The 25,363-nt window shown below is 51.6% G+C and overlaps 1 protein-coding gene across 9 annotated transcripts in view; it reads right to left on the reverse strand.

The window, feature by feature from the left end:
• Positions 1 to 25,363, reverse strand: part of RAB11FIP3 (RAB11 family interacting protein 3) — a 77,829-nt gene that overhangs the window by 22,341 nt on the left and 30,125 nt on the right. For 3 of the 9 annotated variants that reach the window (XM_055709638.1, XM_055709639.1, XM_055709640.1), the window contains exons 3-5: positions 17,635 to 17,726; positions 4,129 to 4,316; positions 869 to 1,042 (exon numbers count right to left, since the gene is read on the reverse strand). In XM_055709638.1, coding sequence (XP_055565613.1) covers positions 869 to 1,042; positions 4,129 to 4,316; positions 17,635 to 17,726 — 454 coding nt within the window. Of the gene's footprint in view, positions 1 to 868; positions 1,043 to 3,032; positions 3,305 to 4,128; positions 4,317 to 9,655; positions 9,790 to 9,976; positions 10,184 to 10,620; positions 10,726 to 10,887; positions 11,345 to 11,405; positions 11,498 to 17,634; positions 17,727 to 25,363 lie in introns of those variants that run through there. The other 6 variants (XM_027801806.2, XM_027801807.2, XM_027801805.2 and 3 more) reach the window with 6 other exon arrangements.

Genomic DNA, 25,363 nt, shown 5'->3' on the forward strand with positions numbered 1-25,363 from the left:
AATAATGCTATGACATGTTTATCCTGCTGCAGAAAGTCACAAATGTGTATGATCCCAAAGGAAAAAAAGTACGTTCTTGTCTTCAACAGAAGCGTGTGGCTGGCAGGGACCGCTCCTGCCTCATGCAGAGATGCACTGCCCAACAGAGCAACGTGTCGCTGGTGTCACCTGTCAGCACAAAGACTCGGTGGGCTGCAGCAGTGGATGATCATTCCAGCTTTTACTTTTTTTCCTTAGAAAGGATTGACGGGTTCTGTACTGTCATACCAGCTCCTCAGTCCACCCTGCACAGGCTGGAAAACCAACATGTGCCCGCTTGCAGACTCTAATGCAAGGAGTGCAGGAAAATGCTACAGCCTGCTTCTTGCTCCACATATCCCTTCGGCTGGCTGGAGAAGGAAGGCTGCTGCAGCTTGTGCAAATCCAACCAAACATCATATCAATGCCAAAAATACAAGCACAAAAGAGAAAGAAAAAGAAAAAGCCATCCAACTTTTTTTATCCAGGGGTAAAGCTGCACGGTGGCTCTCTCTACTGGAAGGTTCTGCGAGATGCCATATCGCTAATAGTGGGAACGTGATGCTGTCCTGGAGACATGTGAAATGCAGACTGCTCTTTCACCTGCTGCCGGGCATTAGTGCCTCTGGATGGGAGGATGTGTACTGTCCAGGAACAGGAAAGATTGAGGGAGGCAACTCCTCTTCCAAGCCAGTTATCCTGTTGTATCCAAAGTTTGCCAGGAACTCCCTCTTGCAGGCCAACTAGCGTGCAAACCCAAAGAAAACAACTCTCTCACACACAAAGCATAGGCGAAGAGCTAAGCAACTGAAAGCGGTTAAAACATTGCCAGCACTGTGCGGGGTGTTACCTGGGAGAGAGGAACGAGGAGCTGTTAAAGCTGCTTTCCCCATTACACAAGCTGTCCGAGAACAAATCTGCTTCATTCCCTTCTCCATAATCCTCAAAATGCTCCTCTCTGCTAATGACCGTAACGATGGAGTGGCTGAGTTCCGAGCCCAGGGGCAGGTCGTGCGGATGGGATCTGTGGGAACAGAGGGGAAGACGTTAGAGAGCGGCCACCACAGCAACTTTTCCGACTGCGTCCCATACATCTGCTTTCCAAGTCACGCCTCCCACGTTGGCAGACCAGGCTGCCCTTCCTTACAGTGCAATTCACCCTGTGCCTTGAACACTGAAGGGGCAGCCCGGGCATCACTGGGAAGTTTACAGCAATTTTTTTTTTTTTACAACAAACTGTTGCTTTTTCACGCAAGCTCCCCTGGCAGCTGCGACAGAGGATTTGGGGGCAGTAAGACTTGCAAGACAGTGTTGCAGGGTTAGTGGCAAGCCCTTGCATGGCCCAGCCACAACTGAAAGCAAAGAAAAAGCTCAGCATGTCCCAAACACACCCTAAGTATGTTTTGAAATACACCACCCGTCTATGCGCCAGGCTCACACTTGCTTATTGCTGTATAATCCTATCAAGAGCCCAGCACCAGGGTTTAACACTCTTAACACCGTCCCACCCCCCTTCCACGACACAAATCCTGGCCGTTACAGGCTGCCAAACCCGGCAGCCACAGACCCCCTGGCAAGACGAAGGAGCCCCTTCCCTGCTCCTGCTGGGAAAACACTGTATGCACTCATGACAATCTTGGAGGGGGGAATGCCGTTTCGTGTGGTTTTAACACTGGATACAGAAGGCTGTAGTGTGTTAAGCGTCAGCATAAATCCCAAATACACTCAGCACAGGTCCTGGGATGTCTCTTGCTTCGGAGGGGACACAGCTCAGCACAGCAGTCATTGCTTCTGTGTCTTTCTGCGTGCGCAGCATTCATTGTATGAAGTCAAACCACCACAGCAGTATGGGCATGCTCTCAGGGACCTTCCTGCCCAGGACTGCAGGGGGTTTAACATAAAGCTGGGGGGAAAAGGCAGGGGGTATTTGTAAGAACCAGACTTGAAAGCAGCCCAGGTGTCTACGAGCCACAGGTCTGTGTTTTGAGGGGACTAGCACTGCTCTCCACTGCAAAATTCAATGCTCTATAACCCCTCCCTCCCCGCTGCATTATTGTAACTAATATTTCAGGCTATACGCCCACCTTCATTCACTTGCTAGGAAAGGGAAAACGGGGTATGACTGGATTGCTGTACTAAATCAGAAAGAAAAAAGATTACCGGTAAGTCATTTACAACAAAAACCTGTACCATCTGAAGGATTTGCCCTTATCCTGCTAATAAAAACATGTCAACTCTCCAGCCAAAACAGGAGCAGATCTCTCTTTAACCGCAGACAAGTCCAGTCCAGCTTGCGGGCATCTGTACATCCTCCCTGAGCGCTTGAGAAGCGGCGTTATTCCCGCAGCGGGATCCATCAGAGCCCATCCTCCCCAGCGGTGAGTCAGACGCTGCACCCAGCAGACCATTGCCAAAAGCATCGGAAATCTCTCCAAGAATAGAAGACAGGGGATGGAAGTTTGAACTCCCAAGCAAAACCCAACCCCACATCTCTAAATTTGGGGCTGTGGTTTGACAAGCACCGTACAGAAGCAGATCTGATCAGGCACCTGGAAACCCCTCAGCCAGGGATGCTTCGGGCAATAAACTATGAGTATTTCATCCACACCTACCAAAAAGCAGCGTTGAAGCTCTGATTCAGTCCACCGGCTGCGCTGGTTGCACTGTGCTTACTAACTGTCCCCTGGAAGAGCTTGGAGCACCAGAGGTGTAAAACTGTTGTCCTGCCTGGGGTTTGGTGGCACCAAACCCAGCCCACAACAACTTGGGAATAGAACTCCAGAGGTTTCCATCTCAAGCCTTCCAAATCTTTAAGACAAATGAATATTCTTCTTGATATTTTTGGCTACCTGGAATTGGCAGACATTTAGGACACCTGGCAAGAGGTACCACTGCACTGGGACTGAGCACCCGAAGGACACCCAACCTCCCCAGGCCCACACTGGGAATAGCAGGGAAGCCCCATGAACAGCTTAATCTTAAAAAAATTCCCGAGCAAAGTCTTTTGTACCTACAGGCAGGTGAATCTGAGGCACAGCATTTTCCCCAAAGGATGGGAGCGCACGCAGGCTGCCATGACCCCTCCAGAGACCCTCTGCTCGGCGGCCGGGGAGCTCAGCAACCGATTATATCCCAATTTAACTGTCACTGAGCTGAACGCGCTTGGGTGAGGAGAGCCTAGCCAGATAATCTCATTTTTTCTCTAATCCACAGCACCCTTTCAGCCCCGGCACTGAGTGCCCAGCAGCACTGACTCTGCATCTCTAACGTCCCCAGACATGATTTTGGGGTGGGAGAGAAGCTTGGTGCTTTTTAAAAGCAAAGGGAACTGCAAGTACTCACCAGAGCACCAAGCCTGGGTGACGTGTTTTGGGCCAAAAACATTCTTGTGCATTAGCAGACCTTAAGCAATGATGGTCCCAGAGGTTTCAGTGCAGACCGGTGCTCTCGGGTCAGTATTAAAGGAGCTATTCCCTCCCCTCCTGCCCGCCAGCATCCCAGTTTCACCCCAAAAGCCACTTTTCCTGCAAAATCTAGGGAACGAGGCGGGCCCAGGAGCAGTTTTGCCAGCAGCGGTTCAGAGCTGGGGAAGATGATCTTAACTCACACTTCGGTGCTTCAGGCACAAGTTTGAAACTAGTTATTACAGGAGGTGGTTGCACATCAAAGGGCACACGCATGTTTAGGTAAAACAAGAATACGATGAGTTCCCCTCCTGACTTGAAAATTATAATGTTGTGTTTCTGGCTTAAGTGATAGATTAAAAACTGCAAGTATTTCAGGTGTTTGGATCATCTGAGAAGTTATTTTAGAGGTTAAAGATGCTAATGAGGCTACAGAAGTTCTCCCAAGGCAAGCAACAATTAACTCAAAGAGATTGCCAGGCCGAGCTCCAAAACAGCCTACACACCGTGTGCAGCCTAATTATTATCATTATTCTTAAAGAAGAGCTATTTTGGTCTTGCATGAAGTTACAAATACAAAGAACAAACCAACCAGTTTCAGCAAGACAGACCCAGCCCACTTTATTTTTAAATCCTCAGGCTGTCTCCCTCGCTCCCTGTCTGCTCCTGGTTTGCCAGCTTCCAGCCCCTCGCCGTCCCCACTCACCCATGCTCCGGCTCCTCGATGGGATCCGTGAACTCCGAGTGCACAGTGGAGTCGATGGCACTGTCTGTTTCTACCTCGTCGTGCATCTCGTGATGTACTAGTGTGCTGGTGTCTTCATCCGTGAAGGTTTCGCACTCGCTGTACGTGCTCTCTGAGCCCATGTACGCACTGTCAGTCACCTCATTTGCCTGCCAGAAAACACAAGAGGACAAAAATAAGATAGTATAGCTATGTGGTTTTGTTGCAGAGCAGGACAAAACATGTGTGAGGCAGCTAATTACTGTTGTGTGTTGAATTTCTGTGCTTAGAAATCCAACCTCCTAAAACCAGCGTGAGCCGTACCCCACGTCCCGCTGCTGCTCTGGCTCCAGGTCCTAGGACCGAGTGCCGCTCCGGCTGCGCCACAGCCTTTGGCCGTGCATGATTTGCAGAGTTTGGAAAGCAGGTTACAGAAATACATACTAAATAAGAGTTGGAGGGAGGTTTTGCTGTGAGCAAGTATGGATTTGTCGAGTCCAGGAGGGATTACCCACTGCTTACTCTGCGGTTCTGACCACCGTTGCTTTCACCCACTCCATTTTAAGGGGACACTATTAATCTGAATTCTCTGCAAACACCACCATTCAAAAGTAACAGTTAGCCCTTAAAGCACTTTCCCCTCCGTCTAGTAATACGAGGGCACCTTCCATCCCTCAACAGAAAATAAGCTGGTTTATAAATCTTCATTACAGTGTCTAATTTGCAGGGACTCGGAGCAGGGCACTCAAATAATCTCCGCACTCCAGCTGAACAGCATCTCGACTATTTCGCACTGCTTCGCCACATCCAGCACCTGCGGCAGGCTCTAGGAAAGCAGCACAACGTGATTTTGAAGCCACCACGCTATGAGCCAGGAGGACCAGGTTTTCCTCCCAGTTCTGCCCCTCAGGCAGGTGTTATCTTGGTCCTGCCTGCTTGCTCGCACCCGTGGGCAGGGACGGCTCTCCCTGGACACCCACAGTGCTGAGCCCAGAGCCACCCCGATGTTCGGAGGAGAACCGTTGGGAGCACCAGAAGGAACACCATCCTAAAGCAAAAGCTCTTGTTACCCATCAAAGTGCCAGCTCATTTCCCAGCATTTATGGGATTTCCCCAGCGCACCTCAGAATTCAAATAATTTTTGGCTCTGGGATCGCAGTTGCGGTGGGATCTGTGAGTGCCAGCGCTGAGCTCCAGCTGATCCCCTGTCACTAGAGGTGCTGGGCACAGGGACCGGAGCCCTCCTGCCTGGCCTCAAGATAAAGAGACACCCATGAAAAGCCGTTTGCTCCATCTGAAGTTCAACCAATGGGATCAAACTGGCTCAGCTGCTGGCTGCACCCCCTCCAGCAGGGCAAAGCAGCAGCATTTTGAACGAAGGCACCAACACTGGAGCAAACCTCTCTTCCTCCACACAGAGCAGCTTTCAGGGCTTTTTCCAAGGATTTTTGAGAAAACTATTTCTCAAAGCCCTGCATTACAGCAACTGGAAAGAAAACACATAGACGTACCACCCTTGTGACAGCAGAACGAAAAACTGCGTTAGAGCTGTTCATCTGAAGCAGGGTGTATGTGTGCATTTGGACAGCAGGAGAGCACCACGCTGAGACACAAACGTCCCACTGCCATTCTGTTACCTAGAATTTGCAAACGCTGCTCTCACCGGCCTGATTCTCCTCTTTCAGGAAATGCTTTGCAGCCCAAAGAACTTCTGCAGCTGTCACTGTCAGCACAACCAACGCCTCGTTTTGTTTCACTCACAAATTCCCAGGCTGCCCCGGCACATGCAAGGCGCAGAAGAGATAGCAAGGACTTGTACAGGTGCCCAGAAAACCTCGAAGGGATGGAGAGAGAATTACTCAGCAGCGGTTCTTATTCCACAGGGACACTGGGGAGCCGAGCAAAGCGACCCAGGCAGCACCCTCGCTGCGCTCCCTGCTGCGGACTCTCACCAGTCCCTGCGCCAGCTGAGCATGCTCAGCTGGGTGATGGATGGAGACAACCAGCCAGGAGCCCCTCTGGGAAGCTTGGTTCAGCCTTCGTGGACCCACGCTGACTTACAGGCACCAACAGCTCTCTAGGAAGTTAAACGTGACATAAACCTTCATGAAACCAGTCTGAAGTCAGCATCAGAAGGAGGCAGGGCTGTTCAAACGAACTGGGTTCAGAGGACAGGCTGCTGTGGCACATCATCCCTGGCACAGGAGAAGGCAGCTTTCACTAGCTTCAAGATAAAAACAAAAGCCTCCTAAAACACCCACCCACCTTAAAAAGCATAAATCAAGCAAGACTACTTATATACCTAAAGCCGGGGACTTGTTTAAGTGCTTTACTGGATTTGTGCACTTCCTAGAAACACTGTTCAGGCTCTTAATACTTGAGCAGAAGGAGGATGAGGCGATTGGGAAGCGGAGGCTTGCTCTGCCAGCTTGCTATGGACACACGAGGACATTGCAGCATCCCTGAGCCCGGCAGCTCCCTCCCCAGCCTCCAGAGGAAGGGGTGCTCGGGCAATTCTGAGTGCTTTTTCCAAGCTATTTGCAGCGTACACCAAGTTTAGGAGAGGTCAGGCTTCAGCAGAGTGGACAGTGTTGTGCTGCATCATCGCTTACGTTTTGGGCTGGGGGAAAAAACCCACCTCCAGCCCAGACTGCAGGTCCCCAGCGCTCACAGCAGTGATGGTGCTTCGTGCACGGCTCTGCCGGTGGGAAGCAGTGGGGACCCGATGCAGCAGAGAGGGCTCAAGAGATGACAGCAGCCATCCACATCTGCGGATTTCCCTGCCTGCTTCAAAGGGATACTTTTTACCTGTCCAAAAAAGATTTAATGCCAAACTGGAAATAATCTAGCTTGCAGACCGCAAAGTAAATGCTGCTTTTTTAAAAAAAAATCCAAAAAACCACTGGGAAAGCTTAAATTTAAGTATCAACTGAAGTATTGTAATGAGCATAAAGTAAAGACAACTATTGCAAAGAAACCAAAAAACCCCAAAACACTCCAGCCCACAAATAATTTGATTAAAACACACCCTGTTATGGTTTGGAGCTGACCCTCTCGACACGAAGCGTAATCAGGAGCTGAACGGCTCAGGGCATCAGGGCCCCTCAGATGATTTGTCTATCAAATTGTTACAAAACATCTTATTGATGGGAAATACCAGTACAGCCACGCTGAATGAGGGAGCAAGCCTTTAGAGCTAGAATAGCCACCAGAGCAGGACGTTAACCATCCTCCTTCAGCCATGCTGAGGATGTGCAGCTATTTATTTTAAATAATAATAAGAAAAAATTTAAAACAAGCCTTGTAACACAATTTTCAAACTTCCCTTGTATTTAGCAAAGGAGAAACTTTTTTCTCTTGTAATACTAGCCTAGACGAGAATTCAAATCCAAGAGCCCTGTTAAAATTAAACCTACCTGGTCAATGAGTTAAAAGGCAATTGAAACTGTAAACAAAGTCTTTCTCCTGAGCATGAGCGTGGAGAACTTTGCTTTACTTTTCAGCACAGATTAAGTAACTAAGCTAAAAGATGCAATGAAGAGATAGGCAAAACAAGGGGACTTAGCTAAGGTATGACCTGAAAAGGCAAAGCAAACCCAAGCTGCAGTGCCCTGGGCAAAGGTGCAGCTGCAGGGTGCAGGACGCTGCTCCTCACCGCCCCAGGAGCAGCTGGTTTGTGCACTGACCCTTCAAGCCCCCCTGTCACATCTCTCGTTTGGCCAGGTTTGCCTTTCTGTGAGCAGGCAGAAAGCAAACCCTTCTTCCAGATTAAAAACCCCCACGGTACACTTCAAGACGTCCTGGGCTTGGGACAGCCAGGCTAGGCTACAAATGCCCCGGGGGACTCGCCAAGGAGGTCCCCACCACGTTCAGAATGGGGCTGGTGTCACCATGATCACTGCATTTTAAGTTTCCATCAAATAAAACGTACCCTTAGACACGTCAGGTAAATCTTAGACCTTAAACCTGGGAGACACGCACACACACGGTCCCTGAACTGACACAGGATCCTGGTTCCACTGGGGTTCCCATCCTGACACCAGCTCCTCCAGGAGGGACCTCCCCTGGTGCCGGAGCCACCTGCCCGGCTGAGCACAGCCTCGGCCGTCCCGGCACATCCCTGCCTGCCCAAAGGGGTTCGGCAGAACGTGGGGATCTGAAAGGCCAGCAGTGACCCCTCCTGCTTCTAAAAAGAAATAAATGGATGAAATCAGCGTGGGGGTGACAACGTGCCCAGATCCGACTGGTGAGATGACGAAGCACCTTTAGGAGACTTCTCCAGCAGCAGTGCATCTACTCCAGTCATTTGATTACACATTGAGTAAAGACCGTTGGATTAAATATTTTAAAGAGCCATAAAACCCACACTGATTAAAAAAAAAGCTGCTTGAGTATGAGGAGAGGAAACAAGACTATTGGGAGTCACTTGCAAGGTCTACGCAGGGCCAAGGCAAGCTCTGATCTGTGACGGGCAGAAGCTTTCACCCAGGCTTTGGTAAGGCACTGCCTTGGAGAGGAGGGCAAAGTCTGGCTCCCAGGGAAGCTTCTCCTGGCATGTTCTGCAGGGCTGGTGCTTGTGCCTGGAGCTGTGCCCACATCCCCAGCTCTGCTGTCCTGGGCCACCAGCGCTCAGAAGCTTGGGAGGGGAAGGTCAGGAAGAGGAGAAGGAAAAACAGTGCTGTTTTCCCAGCAAGTGTGAGCCTGTTTATGATGAGTGCCCGCTCTGGCAGCGCACAGGACAGACAGACCGGCTACAAAAAACAACCCCCAAGGACATCCTGGCTTGCTGCTGACCGCAGCCAGGACCCCGGTGCCAGCCCCTGGCTGGGAACGCTGCCCTGGCTGGAGCCGAGCCAGTGGCAGCCCTGCGAACGCCCAGGGACCCCCACATGGATGGTGGCTGCGGGACAGGCTCCGTCCGGAGGGAGGAGGAATACAGGAGGGAGAAGGGACGCAGAGCATCCCACCTGCTCGGTGTGGGATCACAGCACGCAGGGGTAGCCCGGCACGGCTCACAGTACCGTGGCATCAGCCTGCTGGGGACACGCACCTGCCCAGTCTCAGAGCAGGCAATCTGTGCTTAAACTGGCTTTAGACCCATGTAAAGCCAGGGGGAAGGAAGGTAAGTTGTGTTTATAGTCCCACCTGAGTCTGCATTAATACAACCACCCCCAAAGCCCTGAAACACCCTGAGGCACCCAGAAATGTGATCCCACATCGAAGGCTGCTACCAGCAGCAAAGCACTGACCTCTTGGCCACAATATTTGCCTCTTCCTGCACATTCGGGCAATGTCTGCTTTTCAGAGAAGCCAGAGAGCCTGTGCTCAGCCTAGGGTAAAGGCATCTTTCACAACACAGCCCCTGAAATTGGCTTTTGAGGCTGCTACACTCAATAACACCCCTCAAAAGTCAGCAAGAGAGCCACACTGCATCTGTTGGAGCAAATAAAAAACACACCCCCCCACCACCCCCCCCCCAAAAAAACCAACCAAACAAAAAGCAACTCACAAGACACCAGATCTTGCAGACTGCCCTTGGCACCCTGAAAGCCTGCAGCCACTGTCCCTCCTGGTCCAGCTCCCCCAGGAAGAGCCATGCAGAGAAGACTATGAAGATACTATCATGTGCACACCTTTCACGGACTGCAGGGAGGAAAGACCATTCCTAAACATGCTGCACATGCCAACATACTCGGTAAGAAAACAGCAAGCGGCGGAGTCGGGTGGATGCTCAGCCCCTCCAGGGCTGGGAGCAGTCCCAGGGGCCGGAGACTTGCCTTCCTCTAGAAACCCAACCCCTCCTCCTTTCACGTTAGCACTCAGAACCCACCTGTGGGCACATCGCCTCCTTGCCCAAGTCAAACGCAGCTCCAGGTGTGCCCACCGCCAGGAGCCACCGGCTGCTTCTGCAAGGCAGGAGGGAAACAAAGTCCAGGAGATGCTGGGTGTGAGGCTTACTGACTCAGCGCCGTCCGAACAGAGCGCCTTTTGTTCCTGACCTCCCAGCCTCCACCACAAGGAGAGGCGAGTAACGCACACCTCCCCGCCAGCCCCCCCCATTACGTGAATGCCAAAATAAAAGCAACGCAACGCCCAGCCCCATGCCAGGTGCACACGCTTTCTTCCCCCCTGAAACCACCACCCATTAAAAAAGTTAATTTTGAGGAAGACCTATGGAGGCTTCCAGGCCTTATCTCATCCTTCCTGATATTTCTGGTGAATATTTAAGCACAAAATGACAAATTCCTTCCTTACAGCTACAAATAGAAAAATGAATAAAGCTTGCCTTGCTCACCAGGGGAAGATCAGGAGCACTTTGCTACTGATAAGCAACCTCAGTCACCACTGGGGTGACTCAGACGGCAATCTATGATAGGCAATGACAATACTGGCCACAAAGAAGAGCCGGTGCTTCGGTCACAGGTGCTAACCAAGTTTACAAACACACCAACCCCAGCTCTGCATTACCCTCACCCAAGCAGCTGCTTTCTGCAGACGCAGGAGCCCCATCGGAACCAGCACCACAGGGTGACCCGATCCACGGGATCCTCCCTTCCCACAGCAGCCACTGGCACATAAAGTCCTTGACAGTGGATAGTTTGCAGTGCACCGCTCAAACCCCTAAGTTTTGAGAGTTCTGTCTATTTTTCCGTTTCCTCTCTACAGAGACTTCACATGCTTCAAACTTCAGACTCCCTTAATCATGCCTGTCTAGCATAGACAAACATTTCCTCCCATTACCTTCATAAATTACATGTTCTCATTTCCTCCGGGTTATCGTTGCTCTCCTTTGGGCCACATCCTTCCCGAAGCACAGTGCCCCGAGCAGGACCTACTACTCGGCAACACTGACTGGAAGCATCTTCCACCTTGATAACCAGTTGACCTTCTGTGCCGAGTCCAAAGGCAGCAGGGACGCCTGCTAACAGGCACGGCAGCAGGGGGGTTACCCTTTAACCCAAGCTCTCCTCCTTGCTCTGTTCCAATCTGCTACTCAGCTGAGCAGGTCGTAGCCCTTTTGCTCCCCCAGCTCCTCCGTGCGTGCCACAGGACCTCCGGGAGGCGTAGCGCCACTGTGAGGAGCCCAAAGTCAGATACCCCTTACAGTAAAGCTAATCAGCAAACCCCAGCCGCTGCCAGCCTTTCAAACTCTTACGGAGACCCCTTTGCTTCCCACGCCGCCTGGCCCACTCGCAGGCTCCTGCCGCTGCTGCTCCCCGTGCCCAGCCTGCCCGGCGTGCTGCAGCCCAGCCTCCCACCTCTGTCCGACGCGCTGCACTGGTGGCTCAAGATAAGGCTTCAAGGTCTTTGTTTTCCAAACTCATTCCAACCTATTTTGTGCAAGGCAAACACTTCAACTAGGACCTTTTCAGACCAGCAAAGACATTTCTCATGATAACCCTGAACTAAAGTCCTGCCCCCTGGGACAGTTGTGCCAATTAACACTCCCATCCTTTCCTCTAAGCAGTACTGAGTCTATACAACATATGAATTTCCTTTGTATTTTCAGGCTTTTTGTTACTGAGTTACCACCACGGACTGATTTTGGAGTTCAGTCGGAGCAGTTTTAGTAATCCAATTACTGTATTTTCTTGTGCCTAATCAATACAAAGGTAATACAGACTGTTCACTTGTTTGCTGTGAAAATGTGCTGCACACATGCGAATGGCACGGGCAGCTCCCCTCGCCTCTCCGTGCCCAGGAGCAGAAAGGCCTTGGGGATGGTGTGGGACATCGCTCAGGGCTCCATGTGCTTCCCCAAGGGACAGGCAGATGAACAGACATCGAACTGCAGCTGTTATATCTCACACCCTGCAGTTCTGGCCACCTACGAGATTTCGAGTGCAGCAGCTGTTTAGGACAAAATTAACACCAATTCCAGCGGCCAACTTGGAGAGGGATTTGCGATTTCCTTTCATTCAGGCACGACAATGCTTTTGGGTCAGCCTCGTGACCAGAAGCCCATTGAGGCCAGTCCTTCCAGGGAGGGGAACAGCACTGGTAAAGAAAGCCTAAGCCAAAGGGTGAAGAGCTGCAGTCTTCCCATGCTGCTGTCTCATCTCCATCTTCCCATCCCCATTGCTGCTGCAGTGGTACAGCAGTGCTGGCGTGGCAAAGGGCTGCAGACCTTCATACCTGTGCTAGGGTAGTCAGGGAACAGCCCAGAGTCAGTGGAAGAGCTGGCGAGCTGTACCCCAGCTCTGCCCCTGCGTCGGCAGCTCAGGGGCAGGTTGCCTTTGAAGGCTGCAAAGCTTAACCCCATCTTTTCAGAGTAGCTGGCCTCTACCAGACACGCATCTGCTGGTAACAGTGGTATGGAGAGGCAGAGGAGGAAAAACCTCACGTTTGCTGCTTTTGCTGAGGATTGCAAAGTAGGTCCACCACGAAGGTGGAAAACACGTACTCCAAATACTCTGCGCTCACCTTGCACAGCGCTCTGTCTTAGGGAGGGCAAGTATCTTCCTGGTTAGTCTGTAATAAGAAAGGAGGGCTCAGCAAGTCCACTGGGCTACCAGGAGAAGACACAGCAAGTCTACACCAGACTTGTACAACCACTCCACGTGGGCTCATTGCAAAACACAAGCCATGAGGAATAATAGCTGATGCCTCCGGGGAACGGCTCCTGCACACCCAAGTTGCGGTACACCACGCAATCTCAGCAACAGCTTCTGTCTTACCAGCACACAGCTGGAATGCTGCAAGTCTTGGGTCCCCTTTGCAGCTACTCCGAGTAGCTGGAGAAATCCAGCAGTGTGGATTTAAGTTGTCTCACTCTTATTTTTTGCCCTTCAAAAAGCATTAAATTCAATTGTGCCACATGAAAAGAAATTCCAACTTTAACAGACGAAACTGTTCTTTCAGCAGCTGCCAGCTGTGCCTGCGGGCAGGCAGGGTGGAGAGAGGCACGAGTATCCCTTCCGCCCAAAATGCACAAAACTAGATGTGGGACCACTCCAACAACCATTTTACTCCCCAAGATCCACCCTTACTGTGCTGTGCAACTTGCTACTGAACATTTAGCCAGAGGGGATATGCCTGGGGGGGCTGAGGCTTGCAGGGTGCCCGTGTGCGTGCCTGTTAGTGCTGCTGCATGCCTGGTTAGCGTTGCTGTTCTGAGGAAGCAAAATTCCCCTCTTGTGGCTGTGCAGGGCTCAGCATGATGCATATTCCTGGCTGCTACGAAAGGAGCCACAGCAGCCGCCCAGCAGATGGCAACAGCCCTGCGCAAGGCGCACAGCACTGCACAGCACCACAGCACCGCACAGCACCACCACCTGCCCCGCTGCCCCTGCGCCTCTCACCTACAGCAGCTGCAGCTGCCCTATTTTGCAGATCTCAAAAAAGGCTGTCCTACAACCCTGCTGGCCTAAAGCACGAGTTCCCACAGCTAAAATCAGTATTTGTGCTATCTGGCGCGCTCCTGGTCAGCCTTTACGGAGCACAGCCTTGCACTGGCTCTGCCTCTCCTCCAGCCTACCTGAGGTTACACGTCCCCATGCCCAATCCCAGCGTAACTCTGGCAGCACACCCCATTTCTGTGGCGTGCTTTTGTTTTGAAAGAGTCAACCTTCCTGCTCTGCATCGCTCCATCGGGCTCATCTGCCCCCAAGAGTCAGGGCAGAGCCCTTGTCCTAGGGCAAGGCACAGTGGCTATCAAGAAAGCCAAGTCCAAGTTCACCTTTCCCCCCTGCAGAACATTGCAAACGAGTCCACGTACCTCAGAACTGAGTCACGAGCTCCATGGGAGCTTGCAAGGGAGGCGAGAACTCCTACCTCCCAGTTAGTCAGCCGCAAAGCTGTGCTGGCCCAGCCCGGGGGAATACAGGCAAGGACCCCGGTGCCTGGACAGACAGACTCCAAGCTCCCTTTACGTAGCTTTTGCAAAGCAAGGGAGCCAAACCCGCTGCCACCATTTTTGGGTGACGTTTCCCTCCAGAAGTAGAAAGCAGTAAGTTTGTCACCCAGCTGCCCTGCAACCACTGCACTTCCACCTCGGTCAGGGAGAAACACGCTACCCGGGATTGCAGGCAGTGAGGTGATGCTCTCCCTGCTCCAGAGCGGGTACAGGGGGTAAGATTCCTCTTGCACACGTGACAGCGGATTGTGAGGGACTGCGATGAGCCCCCTGCAAGCACAGCTGGGTGCACAAGAAGCCACGTGGTTGCAAGGAACCCAGGCTCCTGCATTTCCAATCCTCTGCAAGCCGCTGTCTCGGCAGAGCCATGCAACCAGAAATCCTCTTCGAAAAAAGTGTAACAGACAGACCTGCCTGCTAGACAGACCTCGCAAGGTGCAACAAGAGCCAGCAGCTTCGTGCTGCATCAGGAGCCACGCTAGCGGCTGAATTGTGGAAGTATCTCACATGACCAAGGTCCCTGCGTGAAGCATCAAAGTTCAGACCTCGCCCCCCTTTGAGAGGCTTTTACACCCATATTGGAAGGTGCAAGTGTTGGTTCTTCTCTCTATAGAGCAAACACTTGCTGAAAGACACCACTGAGTGGGTACTCAGGGGTTTCCACAGATGTTCAGCTGGCTCTGAGGACAGCCACCAGAAGAGGGGATGAGTCACTGAGAAGGGCAACCTTATTAACAAAGAGAAGACATTTTCATTTAGACTGCTTGAAGCACTTGTTTACACTTGTCTGGGCAAACATTTAGGAGACAAGTTCTTTGTCAAGGCCCCAACACTTGTAAAAGCCAAGCACTCGAGCCGCTGTGATTCCGTGCTGTTTAAGAGGGACCACAGTCGATGGTCCCAACCCGGTACCCACAATCACTCTCAGTACCACGGCACAGTGCTTTCTCCTTCAGTCACCTGTCAGACACCCTCCGGTGTGACACGAGAGGAGGAAAGCCAGCTTTGCTCCTTTACCCCATGGCCCTGCCAAAGCACACGGGGCTCAGCCGGTGCCTGAAGCCCACCAGCTACATTTTGGGGGCCCAGAAAGAAGCCGTCGTGTTCAGCTGCCCTCTGATCCCACATGGCAGCAAGCTGCAGAGCCGCGTGCTCGCTGTGCACCAGCTTTCCCGGTCTGAAACGGGGACACCTGAGAATACAAACCGCTTTTTGGTGGTGTGGGAGGTCTACTCGGAAGAAAGGCATCACCTTCACTTTTGGAAGGGTGTTTTTTGCCCCCCTCCTCTCTTCCAGCTGAATCCAAGCAAGACGGAATACATACTGGGAAAGGCTATTTACTCTGTTTCTGTCTCAATGATTAGGTGCCTGCTGCACCTAACGAAGAAGGGCCTGCCGGAGCCCTCCCACCAGCAGACAGCTCTGCCAGGCAGGGCAGCACCGGGCTCCGGTGAAAACACACTCATTCGCTGCTCCCAGCAGGATGCTTTGTACGATGGCTTCTCTCACCGCCCCTCCATCCCTGAACCAGCTCAAGCTTTCCAAGGTACCACACTACAGGACATGTGGCATAAAATGCACGTTGGGAGCTTGCAGCTCAGCTAAACAAGAACAAAAAACCACATGCCCCAAGATGCCAATTTATTTTTACACCCGCAACACTAAGCGGTATTTCTTGATCATGTTCTCATTTGCCGAACCTCTACAAAATCCTTGCAGGCTGGAAATTTTATTTCGAATCATGTATCCAAGACAACAAGGGTAATTCTTTCCTGGCATATTAAACATAGACACGAAGAGAGCTCTGATCTTTGGATGATTACTCTGAATTCAGTATAAGAAACCATTTACGGCTTTCTGAAAAGGAGATTTCAGGACTCGTCACCTTTTTCCTTTGGGTCACCTTGTCGTTTCAAGGAAATGATGGCCCAGCAGCAGAAGTATTTCATCCCAGCAGGGAACACACCCGGCTTGTTGGTATTCCTGCCCAGAATAGCTTGCAGCGCTGACAGAGCTCATCTATGTTAAATAAGCCCTTAGAAAACATCCCTGCTCTGAATCTCACAGAAGACTGTCCCTTGGTGCAGGTCTGAGGAGCAAAAAGCAAAAGCCCTTGCCTGCACGAGCAGTGGGACGCAGACTGTCACAGCCTCTCAACCATTCAGTCCAGCACTTAAAAAGCACATTTGTGACCTTGTACCAGATAGAGAAGGAATAAGAAAACTCACCTCCCTTCCCACCTTCTACCCAGCTATTACTGGCTTTTGTAACTACCTTTCAAAAAGGAAAAATAATCCAATATTCAACAGGCCCCTGAAAGCCTTCTAGGGGAGGAACCCAGCTCTTCAGGCTGTGTTCATCCCAGCAGCCCCAAGGGAATAAGGGACTTGCTCAGGGTGACAATGCAAGTCCGTTGACTTGATCCAGAACTGGCTCAAGAGAAAACCTGCGCTTAGCTGGGAAATGGGACGATGACCTGGTCCACTGTCAAGCATTAAGTCGTCAAAGCAAGAGCTTCTAGTAATCATAAGTGATGGACCTGTGCTTCTCACTAATGTGGGGACAACAAGTTGCCCAACACCCAGTTTATCATTAGGAACTCAAACGAATAGCTTGAGACTTTTATCAATGTCACAAGGCCAAAATAACATATTACAGATTATATAAAGCAAAGGCAGATATATTTGCATGCAAACATAAAGGAGGCTGGGAGTCCCTTTGCAAGTGACAATTTATGTGATAAAAACATTCAGGCTACCAAGACACAAGGGTCAAAAACCTGAAGAGGAGAAGCAGAAAGAAGCTATTCGGTCCCCACATGGGACTAGGGAGCCAGCTGGCCCTTTGCTCTGGAGGCACCTACAGCACCTTCTGCTCCAGGCTGGAAGGTATGGAGCAGGAACAGAGGAAGCCTACCAAAGCAAGCCCAAATGCCCATCAACACAGAAAACAGGTCACTGTAGCAGCAGCCTCCTTTCTAGCTGGGGAGAGCAGACACAGGATATCACTGCGATACGCTCCTGGGCTACGGAATACAAAAGAGAACGGAGGGATGGAGGCTGCAACTTCAACAAAAGGAAAAAAACATGCCAGATAAAGCATCCTTGATCAAGCCCAGGAATAGAGAGAAAAATCTACGTTTTTGTCTTCTGCTCTGCCTTCTACTGGCCAAGAGGCACTGAGTGCCAACGTCTGACCACTCTGCTGTGCCTCCCAGGTAGGCTCCTGGCTGGTACATCTCAAAATCAGGCTCAGGTTCTCCAACCTCAGAAATTCCAGCAATAAGGCAAGCACAACAGCAGCAGGCACCCTTCCTGCATTGCTAGTGTTTCATCGCAAAAAGCATCTCCCTCTTTCACCAGGGCACCACGCTCGGGCAATTCTGCAAGCTAAGACAGCACTAGCTTTGGATTTTTGTTTGAACACCATTTTTAACTTGAACAGCACCAAATGCTTGCTGCAAATTCTCTGGGCCAGTCACCTGCAGATTAAAGGATTTGTCTTCACCACATGTTAAGCACCCCTGAGCCCTCTCACAGCGAATGCTCTTCTCCCCCAGCCAAACCCTCTGTGCTCAAGTCTCACACTATATCCAGCTGATGTTTGCGGGAGGTTACAGCGCTCATACTTGCCTCAAACGTGACAAAGTCATCAAACTCATCAGGACAGGCCGGGGCTTCCTCCTCAGGGGTATATCCCATATCATACAACTGGCTATCAGGATCTGCAAAGGAAAGAAAAAAAAAAAGAATCACCAAAAGGAAACCTGTACCCTCAAGCGAAGGACAGCGTTGGGAGACATGACAGCAGCAGGACAGGAACTTCCTTTTGCAAGCACCGGTGCCTCCAGCTTTCAGAAAGGATCTCTGCTTCCAGGCATCCCACCACCACCTCGGGTGGAAGGCAACTGGGACGGCTGCTCCTTGGCAGAGGTCCTACGAGGCCACTTGCTGCTCCGACAGGGCTAGCACCTGGATTCATCCCTACCCTGCCATGGTCTTCATTCCTTTTCCTGGATTCTTCCCTATCTCCGTTTCCTACATCCTCTTATTCTTTTCCCAGAAGGCTTTAATCCTGCTGTGGGCAGGGAATACATTAGATCTATGTGTGACAGCCAACTACCATGGGAACCGCAGAGAAAGCAGGCTGCACCGAAGCTTTTATCATCTACTGCTCCTCCCTTGGCCAGCCACATCAGGAGCCATCCTCACAGGCGGACAGGAAAATAGGAGGTTTTCCACAAGATTTCTTAAAAGAAAAAAAAAATTACTCCTCTCACCCCCAAACACCCATCTGCAGCAGAGCGGAGCAGCATTTCTTTGAGCCCTTCAACCGAGGAAGGGAGCGTAAATTCCCTGTGCTCCCTCAAGCAACAGCTAATGCCTGATCCAGCACACGACCTAGATCACAGGCTGGAAACACCAAATCAAGATCAGATGCTGCAGTCCCAAAATAAATAGCAGGCTCAAACCCACATGCCTTGGAGCTGCAAATGTTGTGGCACTAGGTTTGTCTGATGTCGATAAACTTGGCTGGGCAGAGGAGTCACGATGTCAGCGCTCCTAGGAGAGCTCGGCAGCCGCCCAGCTTTGGGGAGGGACAGGCTCTCCTTTACAGCTGCTGAAGGCAGATGATGGGAGCAGAGCTACAGAGCAGGGTGTGCTTTCTGTGTCCTTCAGAGGCTGGTGGCTTCCCAGCAGGCTGGCGGCACAGCCAATTCCAACAGCTCCCAGGCTCGCATCCAAGCTGAAGGGGCACATAAGTCGCATGACGTTTTGCTGCAGCCAAGCGGCACAGCCACCCCGACGGGACTGTACCCAGCCTCCCTCGAAGGGTATATTCCCTATACAGTCACAGATGGGGCTCCTGCTTTGGGTCCATCTAGCACAAAGTCAAGGGATTAGGGCACAGGACAGAGTAAGGAGTCAGGCTTACAGCAACACCCCTCCCACATGAACACCCTCCCCAGTGCCTCTGTCAGCTGAATGCAAGTTAAATGCAAAGAGAATCAGGGCCCAGGAGATACAGAAGCCACCAACCTGATGGGTACCGGCAGCCCAACCGGGAGCAGAAGCTGAGCACATAGCACCAAGAAACAAGCCCTCCCCACCCCGTGTCTGGGGCTCCCAGGGGTTAGACTGTAAATCAAACCCAGGAATAAGCCAAATTGCTTTTCCAGAAACCAGCACACGATGCTGTGCTCTACAGTAAGCACACGGCAGGGTCACGGCTTCAGCAGATGACAAGTGCTCTTGTTCACAATTTATGAATTCAATATCCCCACTGCTCTCCCCGCACCCGGCGGCGGTGCCGCTATGAGCTGCGCTTCCAGCTGCCGGGGCTCCTGCGCAGAACCCCGGGCAAGGCAGCGAGAGAGGCACATGAAAACACTGCTGCCTGAGCACGCTGCTCAAGGCAAGGCAGCCTCAGGCCACCCCCTACTCTAATGAAGGGGTTTAGCACTGAAGTATCTTAGGACTGCATGCTCCCTCTCCTCAAACGTTACCCTGTCCCCACCCGCACAGCTCTACCCGTGGGTCTGAGCCTGCAAGCGGGAGGAGTTTTCCCATTAGTTATCCCTGTTGCTGTTCTGGGATTTGAGAGCCTCCTTGCTGACAGCAGGGAGGACCGAGGGGATGGGGACAGGGACCTAAAGCCATGGGAGCACCTAAGAGTAGGTGTCACCAAGAGGAGCCTCTGCCCACTTCTGGAAAAAACAAACAGTGCTCCTGAAAGGCAACCCATGTCACATCATCCAGCAGAGGGGACAGCCAGCCACGTCCCTTGCCGAGTACAGACTGCAGCAGGCAGGCAACGGCCACCTCCAGAGAGGTGGCTGTGATGTGCACAGGAGCATCCAAAGAGCCAGACCAGCTCACCGTGATGCAGACTGCAGGCACAGCACCCTGGTCCCATGCCCGGCCAGGGCTCTGCCCTGTGGCATGTCCCATCCAGCATGAGCCCTGGTGACAGCTCTGCTCCCCCACAGCTTCCGAGCATGCCCTGGCACAGCATGAATGCTTCATCTGCGGCATATCTGAATCCCCGAGCCAGCAGCAGCAGGGCTCCAGTCAAATGGCTGGGTGCTGGGCAGCTGCTACTGCTTCCAGCTGCATGATCTCACAGCTCTGATGGACACAGCTGGGCAACCCAGCCAGAGTTACCGGTGGCCACCCTGCAAGGCCAACCCCAGTGCTCCTGGTGGCACCCTGCGGCAGCCCTGGGAACCACAGGGTGTCCCAAAGGCGGTGGAGCCAGGCATGGGCTGCTTAATCCCGTATAATTTCTCTTCCTCCCCCTCCAAGTAAACACACAAAAGCTTCCTGCTTTTCTACAGACACAGATAAAGATATTTATTCTGCTCATTCCTTCCAAAAGAGACTTGAAAAGAGAGGATTTACAGTCAAGTGAAGGCTTCCAGCTCCCTTTGGAAGCAGATACATAAAGCATGGGCAGACAACGCACAAACGGGTCCTGACACCAGCTGCCTCCTGTACGGCTCTTGCCCAAACCGAGTGCTCCTGGAGCCTTCCCGTCCCTTCAGGGGCTTCTTAGTGCAGGGGCAAACAGGCGACTGGTTGCTCCATCTGCCTGCAGAGCACCCAGCCCAAAGAGTGGGTCTGCACAGGCAGGGTTTATTTTTACAGCAAGCTCTACTGCAAAAAGCAAAGACCATTTGAGAGGTCACCTGCACCCTTGGTGGTAGCACAGCCAGCAGAAGCCATGCCCAGGAGACAGCACTTCACGTTTCCACCTCCCCACGCTCCACGTCAGAGAGCAAAGAAAAACACCACCGCAGACAAAGGTTGACTTTTCTGCTCGATTCATTCCCTCCCCCTCCAAAAAAGCCATATGGTGCTTTGTGTATAGGGAGAGTTGCCATGGAGAGCCTGCCTGCAAGCCTTCCAGCACAATAGGCTGCGTGAAGCTTCTAAATTCCTGTCCAAAAGAGCCAAAAAACCCAAGAGACCTTTGCTGCTCAACTGGCACCCCCCATGTGATGAGCATCATCCTCCAGGTGCAGAAAGAGGTGTGTGGTGAGAGCTGGAGGGTTCCGCCAGCCATTCTCCCTCACCACACCATCATGGGTGCAGGATGGCCATGGGCCACCAGCCCTGCTCCAGCAGCATGCGGTGAGCACAAACACTCAGATTCCCTCTTGGACCTCAAAGCCAAATCCCAGCTGCCACCTACTCTCCTTCACATCACCTTCTCCATGCCCCTCGCCCCACGAAGCATGCTTCCACCTCTTACACCCATCCTTTGTTTCATTTGACCTCTCTCCTTCCTCTTCTTTTGAGAGACGATGTGCTCAGCGCACCTGGAATCACCTCTTTCTGAAACTGCTCAAAACCACAGCTCTAGCCCAGAGATACAGATGTCATTAGGAGCTGCCTTTCCTCTTTGCCCAGCTTCTCCCGCAGTTTCAGCTCTACCCATCACTCCCACTTGCTAGTCCCATTACATCCACACATGCCCCAAAATCTCAAAGCTAAAAATCAGGCTCCAAGAGACCCTCTGGAGAACCTTACTGCCCAACAATCTCCCTGCAAAGAGGCTACAAGCTATATACTAGGTCTTTTTCCCAAATTAATTGTGCTAATTTATTTGTCTGGAATATGTGGGCAGGGTACCAGGCAGCTGAATAAAGCTTTAATTTAACTAGTGCGGCAGCACTGTTTTACCAGGGTAATGTGGCTGATGCAGAATTTACAGAATTGATTGTAACCAGTAAGACCAGGCATATATACTATATCATCCAGTGCAGATATGGTGAATTTAGGGGAAAAAAAGTAACGCAATACGTAAATTAAGTCTACCATGAGGCATCTGCAGTATCTTTTTGACACCTTTCCCTATCTCTGCCTTGAAGCTTCCCGCTGCTCAGCATGTGCTCGTTCCAGCCCCACTGAGACCACCTCCTTCCAAGCTCATTGCATCAACTGCAGCACTCACTTGGGAGAGTTGCTGTCATACAAATTTTGCCCCAAGTCCAGCTCTTGCCACCAGCCAGCCACAGCACTCCCTTTCCTCCTACACATGATGTTACACACCCTGAGTAACACCAGGGGGGCTGGGAAGGAAGTAGCTGGAATTAGGAATAAACAAGAGGGGTTAAGAGGTGTGTGTACACTGCAGGGCTAGGATGTTATTGGCATCAGCATCTGACGCTGTCCCGCACCACATCCTTGTCTCTAACCTGCAGACGCTGATCTGACAGACGGGCCGCTCGGCGGATAAGGAATTGGCTGGGTGGTCACACTCAAAGAGTCACGGTCAAGGGCTCGATGTCCAAGTGGAGGCCAGTGCCAAGCACTGTTCCTCAGGGGTCGGTGCTGGGACGGCGCTGTTTGGTATCTCTGTTGGTGACATGGACACTGGGACTCAGTTTGCTGATGACGCTGAGCGGTGCAGCAGACCCGCTGGAGGGAAGCGATGCTGTCCAGAGGGACGCTGGCAGGCGTGGGAGGCGGGACTGTGCGGACTCATGAAGTTCAACAAGGCCAATTGCAAGGTCCTGCGTGGGTCAGGGCAATCCCCAGCACTAACACAAGCTGGGCAGAGGATGGATTGGGAGCAGCTCTGAGGAGAAGGGCTTGGGGCTGTTGGTTGATGAGAAGCTCAACGTGAGCCGGCAACGTGTGCTCGCAGCCCAGAAAGCCACCCGTCTCCTGGGCTGCATCCCCAGCAGCATGGCCAGCGTGGTGAGGGAGGGGATCCTGCCCCTCTGCTCTGCTGAGACCCCCCTGCAGCGCTGCCTCCAGCTCTGGGGCTCCCAACACAGGAAGGAGGTGGACCTGTTGGAGCGGGTCCAGAGGAGGCCACAAGGATGCTCGGAGGCTGGAGCACCTCTCCTGTGCAGAGAGGCTGAGAGAGCTGGGGTGGTTCAGCCTGGAGGAGAGAAGGCTCTGGGGAGACCTTACAGCAGCCTGGCATAAAGGAGCTGACAGGAAAGCTGGGGAGGGACTTTTTACAAGGGCCTGTAGGGATAGAACAAGGGGAAATGGCTTTAAGCTGAAAGAGGGCAGATTTAGATGAGCTATTAGGAAGAAATTCTTCACTGTGAGAGTAGTGAGGCGCTGGCCCAGGCTGCCCAGAGCAGCTGTGGGTGCCCCATCCCTGGCAGTGCCCAAGGCCAGGCTGGACGGGGCTGGGAGCAACCTGGGCTGGTGGGAGGTGTCCCTGCCCGTGGCAGGGGGGCTGGAACTGGGTGATCTTGAAGGTCCATTCCAATCCATTCTACAATTCTATGATTTTCTGTGTTCCCCAGTGCTGCCCCATTTCTTGCTGGCTTGTGCTGCTGTTTCCCCTCTGTTCTTAAGATGCCCTCGTTCCTCCCAGTATTTAAAATAATAATAATAATAATAATAACAACAAATAAATCTTTGTCCAAGCACTGCTGCATAAAGCTTCTGACAAGGACAGCCTCTGTCCGAACATATCCGCGTGCTCTCCCACTGATGGAGTATTTCTCCTGGATGTATGGCACACATGCAGCTAGAGAACAAGCAGGACAGGTCCTGAGCTCTTCATGGGGGTGAATGTGTGAATGTGTGCTGAGCTCTCACAGCAGCCTTTGCCTTCTCATCGTGCAGACGGGAGAATCGCTGTACTTCAAAAGGGCTGGGATGTGCAATAGTAACCTGGGATTTTCAAGACACACAACAGAGCCACAGGACCAGAAGTCCCAGGGTACATAAGGCTCCCGAAATAGATTCTAAAAACTGCTTTCAGAAGACAGGATTTCAGTGAAAAGGCACCTTGAGTGAAGAGCTGTGGGTACAGTAGTGACACACAGGTCAGAAACAGAGCCAGTTTTATCGGCTTCATATAGGAATGACCTAGAAAAACAGAGCCTTTCAGAAGTATTTAAGTCATCTGCCAACACACACTGTACATACTGCTTCAAGCCACAGAGCCACAAACTCAAAGTGATTCAAACAGTATGGATTATGTGCAGCTAACAGACCCGAATTGTACAACGTAGGAATAAGACTAGGCACCTGCACAAATGGCACAAAACAAAACAGACCCAAAAAGGCAAGACAAAGTTATGGCTGGCTTAAGAGAGGACAACTCCCTTACTGGGCACGCTGCTTGAAAACAAGATGGCAAAAAGGACACACAGTCAGGTAGTAGAGAGTTACAGGCATTTAGGAGGTTCTTGCATCCAGAGCGAAGAGACAACAGGGGAAGCCACTATCTGCTTTCCAGAGGCAGCTCAGGGTCCTGTGCTTTCACTGAAGCTCAGACACCCATGTGGTGTTAGCTCCTGTAGGATAAAGCTAGCAGCCACCCACCCATCCACCCTTTTGCTTTCCGTAAGTGCTCCAGAAGTACATTTATATTCGGATGCTCACATACAAAGTGGCAGCGCTGATCAGCACTGGGAAGAGCAGCTTTCTGCTGTTGGCTTTTCCTGTAGCTCAACCTGCTGACTCCTCCAGAAACGAGACAACGGGCCAGGAACACTTACTGAAGACCGTAATTTTACAACTAAAAATTACATGACTGAATAACCGAGTGGCAAGCTCGGGCTCCCAAGAAAGCAGTGTCAGAATTAAGGCTGTTTACACAACCCTCACCCCAGCCCCTGTCGGCTAACGCACTTTAGCAGCCCTTTGCTTTCTGCATATCATTGCTCATCAACTGGTACTTATTGCATATTCCTTTTGATCCTCTTCATACAGTGCAGGCCCTCAAGCTTTGTTTAGGCATATCATCTAAAGACATAATAAAAAGAATTAACCTCACGGTATCCAAGTACTTCGGAAGCATAAACCTAGCTGCCTTCACTTTGTCTCAGAGCCCAGGTGAGCACTGCTGCCTCCGCTGCAGCGACAGACCGGAGACAGGGAGCCACAGCTAACACACGTGGGTTTTGGTACTAAGTTTAACATATGGGTCCTTGGTTTTAATTCTCAGCAATCTGAGCTGTGTGTGTGCTAGTCATCACGACCAGCTCAAATTCCTCCAGACTTGTGTCAGCCTGGAACAAAGGATCACTACTGCAGGTGTGGAAAATGCGGAGCAGGCTTGTGGCCACCAGCAAGTGGTTCAGAGCCACTTAGTGATGTTACCAGCAGAAAACACCAAGAGACTGAGCCTCCAAAATAGCACAAGCTGCCCTGGTGAGGAGACCTCCTGAAGGATGTCCTCCATCTCCTTCACTCTAGCTTCCACTTTCAATAACTCTTTATTTCAGGAAACAAAGCTGGATTTTGCAGCCAACAGCTTTATTCCCTGTTCTGTGAAGCCACTGAGGCAGGACATCTTGAAACAACATAACATCCTAACTTAGCTTCCCAGAGCACACTGCATTTAGACACCACCTTTGGGACATCCAGCAGCTGGTTTCTT

Source organism: Falco cherrug, chromosome 4 (assembly GCF_023634085.1).
Source record: "Falco cherrug isolate bFalChe1 chromosome 4, bFalChe1.pri, whole genome shotgun sequence".
NCBI classification, from domain to species: domain Eukaryota; kingdom Metazoa; phylum Chordata; class Aves; order Falconiformes; family Falconidae; genus Falco; species Falco cherrug.